Source organism: Chaetodon auriga, chromosome 14 (genome assembly GCF_051107435.1).
Source record: "Chaetodon auriga isolate fChaAug3 chromosome 14, fChaAug3.hap1, whole genome shotgun sequence".
Classification (NCBI taxonomy): domain Eukaryota; kingdom Metazoa; phylum Chordata; class Actinopteri; order Chaetodontiformes; family Chaetodontidae; genus Chaetodon; species Chaetodon auriga.
In genome coordinates this window covers 16,728,629-16,733,603 of record NC_135087.1, presented here as the reverse complement: position 1 = coordinate 16,733,603, position 4,975 = coordinate 16,728,629, and the positions used below count along the sequence as shown (strand labels likewise).

Genomic DNA, 4,975 nt, shown 5'->3' with positions numbered 1-4,975 from the left:
TTATCTAATTCATAAACGCTTTCTTTCAGTGTTTTTAGATAATTAACAGTTAAATCTATAGTTTTACGCTACAGATGCCTTGAATGCAATAAAAATGGGTTCTGATTTCAGCTCGGCTGAAGTACAAAAAGCGCGTTGGAGGATGTGCGTAATGAAAAGCACACCAAGGAAGAGCGCCAAACATTCCTTTTATAGCAGCCTTTATTCCAGCCAAAATACAATAAGATTAGTTTATAATGAAGCTTTTCATCAGAAACTGTTCTTTTCAGGCAGCGCAGGTGTACAATTGGGGTGGTGGTGGTGGTGGTGGGGGGGAGCTTGAGGAGTCTCACGCCTAGGTGCGAGGAGATTATTCAAATAGGGCCCAAGGCGTAGAAGTAGGGATTGGAGGCTTGCCTAGCGCACAGAGCTATATCACAGCGTTAACAGGCAGCACGGAGCGTCATTTGAACTCCAGTCACTGGCAGACGCATTTCACGGCTGGCTCCATAAGACACACATGCGCCAGTCCTTGACGAAGGGACACACCGACGACCCACATACACTTAGTGGTCCCCAGTCACCTGCTATTAGAGAGACTTTTGGCTTTTCCTCTGCTGGGAGACGCTTTGTAAAAGTCCTCCATGATGCTTGGAGCAGTTAAAATGGAAGGACACGAACACACCGACTGGAGCACCTACTACGGAGAGCCCGAGGTGGGTACCTTAAATATATATTTTTTTCCGTCTAAAGCCGATCCCATTTTATACAACTCAATATTAGCCCTGAGATAATATTAACTTTGTGATCAAATATTGACTTGAGGCGCCTCCAAATCCTCCCCCATCTCCACGCAGCGCTCTATCCTAACAAAGTTGCTTGACATGTAGGGGGGTGAAACTTTTCACTCGGATTATAATTTCACCACTCTATACGTATCTTTATTAAATCAGATTATTTTTTGTCATGTTTCCACTCAGCAAACATCCGAGCTGTTTGATTTTAGGGAGAGTGATTCAAATATTTGTGTTGCAGGCGCTATTTTGTGTGCGGGCACAGTCAAATTAGGTGTGTTCTCTTCGGCATTGCGCGCTTTTTGCGGATTGTTTCATTTAATTTAGTTGCTATAATCGTGACATCAAATGCATTCTTTAACTTACGAAGCTGTGTTTTTTTTTAAATTTGCTAAATATTTGACGCATTTAGGTCCATATGAAGCTTTATGGATCAGCGCGCATTCAAAAGCAGTTATTTCCACCGCAGTTTGAATGCAGTGACTTTGATTTTTTTAAGCTTAAAGAAAAAGTCTGTGTTCAGTTATTGCTGTAATGCTCGTGCCAGATGAAACTGATGACTGCCTCTTTCCCTCGCTGACAGTGTTACACCTCGGTTGGCAACATGAACACGGGCCTGGGAATGAACTCGATGAATACCTACATGAGCATGTCCGGCATGAACACCACTGCCAACATGACGGCCAACTCCATGAACATGTCATACGTCAACACGGGCATGAGCCCCTCCATGACCGGCATGTCACCGGGCACCGGAGCCATGAACGGCATGGGCGCAGGCATGACAGCCATGAGCGCAGCCCTGAGCCCCAGTATGAGTCCCATGACCGCGCAGCCCGCATCCATGAACGCCCTGACATCCTACACCAACATGAACGCCATGAGCCCTATATACGGACAGTCTAACATCAACAGGTCCAGAGACCCTAAGACTTACCGCAGGAGCTACACGCACGCTAAGCCCCCTTATTCCTACATTTCCCTCATCACCATGGCCATCCAGCAGTCCCCCAGCAAGATGCTGACACTGGCCGAGATCTACCAGTGGATAATGGACCTCTTCCCTTTTTACCGACAGAACCAGCAGCGCTGGCAGAACTCCATTCGCCACTCTCTGTCGTTCAATGACTGTTTCCTCAAAGTGCCCAGGTCGCCGGATAAACCCGGGAAAGGCTCCTTTTGGACTCTCCACCCGGACTCCGGGAACATGTTTGAGAACGGCTGCTACCTGAGGAGGCAGAAACGCTTCAAGTGCGACAAGAAGGTCATGAAGGATAGCGGCCGCAAAGCGGGAGACGGCGGCTCCTCCAACAGCAGCTCGGAGAGCTGCAACGGCAACGAGTCCCCGCACTCCAACTCGTCCTCCAGCGACCACAAACGGTCCCTGTCGGACATGAAGAGCCAGGCCCTGAGCCCGGAGCACGCCGCCCCCTCCCCCGTGTCGCAGGGGCAGCACCTCATGTCTCAGCATCACTCGGTCCTTGCGCACGAAGCGCACCTGAAGCCGGAGCACCACTACTCCTTCAACCACCCCTTCTCCATAAATAACCTCATGTCCTCGGAGCAGCAACACCACAAAATGGACCTTAAGACTTACGAGCAGGTGATGCATTACTCCGGCTACGGCTCCCCCATGGCCGGGGCTCTTTCCATGGGCTCCATGGCGGGGAAACCCGGTCTGGATTCCTCATCCATACCTGACACGACTTACTACCAAGGCGTCTATTCCAGGCCAATCATGAACTCCTCATAAACTCGTTACCCTCCATCCGATGTGGACTTTCTCCCCCTTCAATTTGTACATTTGTATAAAAAAATTATAGAGTTTGTGTACAATATGTATTTCAGATATTTTTGACGTTTCCCACCGTTTTAGTTGTCGAGTTTGTTAGTAGCCTAATTATTTTGAGAGAGGATGTTGATAATGATAATAATTAAAAGTAATGATAATGTGACGAGATCTGTTCAGAAGTCGGCTTCAGGAATGGACCCCAAAGACAAACAACAACTTGCTGTAAAATAGCCTCCATCCGCATAACTGGATTCCTAAATGAATTTAAATGCCTCGCAGGATTTGTTCAATCATTTGTGTAATTCCTATTTATGGCTTGTATATGTGTATTCTTGTAGTGACAAGAACAGAATCTATATTAAAGTGTTATTGGTTTTGTTTTCTGAATATGACGGCGTTTGACTATTATTATTATTATTATTATTATTATTATTATTATTATTATTATTATTATTATTATTATTATTATGCATCAAAAGCGGTCTGTTAGAGGCAACAAGCGTCTCCACCATTAATTTTTTAAGAGCAATTGTGTTTATTCAGGCTATCATAAATATAAATGAATACAACAGAATGTAACGTGTGTGTAGGCAAAAATATTTCACATGAAAGAAAAACATTAATCTCAGTTAATTCATAACAAATACACATTTAATGTTAAAAACTAAGATTTGTAAAGAGGAAAAATCAAACTAAGGACAATATTTATTTTTCAGGGAGATCCAGTTCTATTTATTTATGACACACATAATGACATGAACGATTGTTTATAGCACGAGTTGCATAATAATTGTTGATCTTTTTTAATTCTAAGAATTATTCTCATCCTTATGCTTTTACAATAAGGCGCGTGTTTTCAGCAGGGATTAATAGCTCTGCTGGACAAAATTGCGCACAATGCTCTCAATTTGTCCGCCAGAAAATGCAAACAAAACAAACACACGCTTATTAATCCCAAACACAATTTGGGATATTTATGGGAGGGGGGAAGTTTATCCAACACATCAGCCACTTTGTAATAATTTGGGAGTGCGGTGATGATGTAGAAGAAGATAGCCCAGAGAGGCGCAGAAACATTTCAGACAGAAAGCACGAAATAAAATACAAATTGTACTCCAAACATGCTGCAAATGAAAACGTGTGTTTTATTCAGAAATTTAGATCATGCAATCAATCCAAAGAATCCCTCATATGCGCACATTGTACATTTCCATGTCCCCGAAATTCAGCCGCTGCAAGGCTGCGCGTGTTTTGGAGGAGTTGGTGAAATGATAATATCCACGTATTAAATCAGCCATTTAAATTCCCACACATACAGTGAGTCACATTATGATTCAAAGCTCTCTGTCACTCAAACAGTGACAGTGTCTGCCTGCCTGCCACTCACCCAGGTTGACCATCCTACACACACACACACACGCGCGCGCGCGCGCACACACACGCACGCAAAGTTTAGATCAGTGAATAAGATTAAGTGTCATTGTCACATAAAACAGCCTCCTGTGGCGCAGGAGAATAGTTGCTGGAAAAGAGGGCTGATTTGGGAACAGAGCCGCCTGAATGTGATGCTCTAACTTCTCTCCCCTCAATCTGGGGGTCCATTGTCTACTCCCTATTTTTAAAGTAGTTGGACCCTCCCCTCTTGTTAGATAAGATAGGCTAGTTGTCGTCCAAATGAATCGCCCCCCCTCCTCCTCCTCTTCCTCCTCCTGCCTTCCCTTCCCTTCCCTTGCTGCTGAGCTCAAATCCAAGGCCAGGGAGTTTGGGGACATTTCTGCTCCCCTTCCAACCAAATGACACCCCTTCGCCTTCTGAACACGTAGGGCCTAAAGTGTGCGTTTATTCTCCAGACCCTCTTTACAGATCGTACTTTAAACAGCGTGATCTGCGAATAAACAAAGCCAGTAAACAATAGAGTGGAGGCTATGCCCACATATAGGAAGAGTACACACACAAACCAAATTGCACAAGTGTAAACTTTGAATAGGACGCCGCAGCTCTGTAAATTTACACAGACATTAAATTTCGTTCTATTCATTTTAGACATATAATGCTAAGCTGATTTTTTATAGCACACTGATCGATATCTCTGTAAAATAATCATTTTTTTAACTAGCGGGGCAGTGAAATCTTTGCTTTGTGCTAAAGTCAACAGTGACAGAGTTTGAGCTCAAATAAATGCCGTGATGTCTGGAGCCCTTTGCAGAAGGCAGAAGGCGAGCTTCTACAATGGGCTCCTGTGTGGCTTGCCAACAACAAGCAGCGGCTATTTTGCGCAGGTATGAAGCTTTTATTTTCTGTAAGTTATTTTTGTAATTTATTTATTTGTTTAAAATCCTCATTCCTTATTAGGAGGGAGAGGTAGTTTGATGGTCGTTCCCGGACATGCATGAGAGAGGTGGGGTCGGCG

At 44.2% G+C, this 4,975-nt stretch overlaps 1 protein-coding gene across 1 annotated transcript; it reads left to right on the top strand.

The window, feature by feature from the left end:
• Positions 1-461: 461 nt before the first annotated feature.
• Positions 462-2,950, top strand: foxa2 (forkhead box A2). The gene is made up of 2 exons (XM_076748940.1): positions 462-695; positions 1,357-2,950. The coding sequence occupies exons 1-2, from the start codon at positions 624-626 to the stop codon at positions 2,524-2,526; spliced, it is 1,242 nt and encodes a 413-aa protein (XP_076605055.1). The 5' UTR covers positions 462-623; the 3' UTR covers positions 2,527-2,950.
• The last annotated feature ends 2,025 nt before the right edge of the window (positions 2,951-4,975 follow it).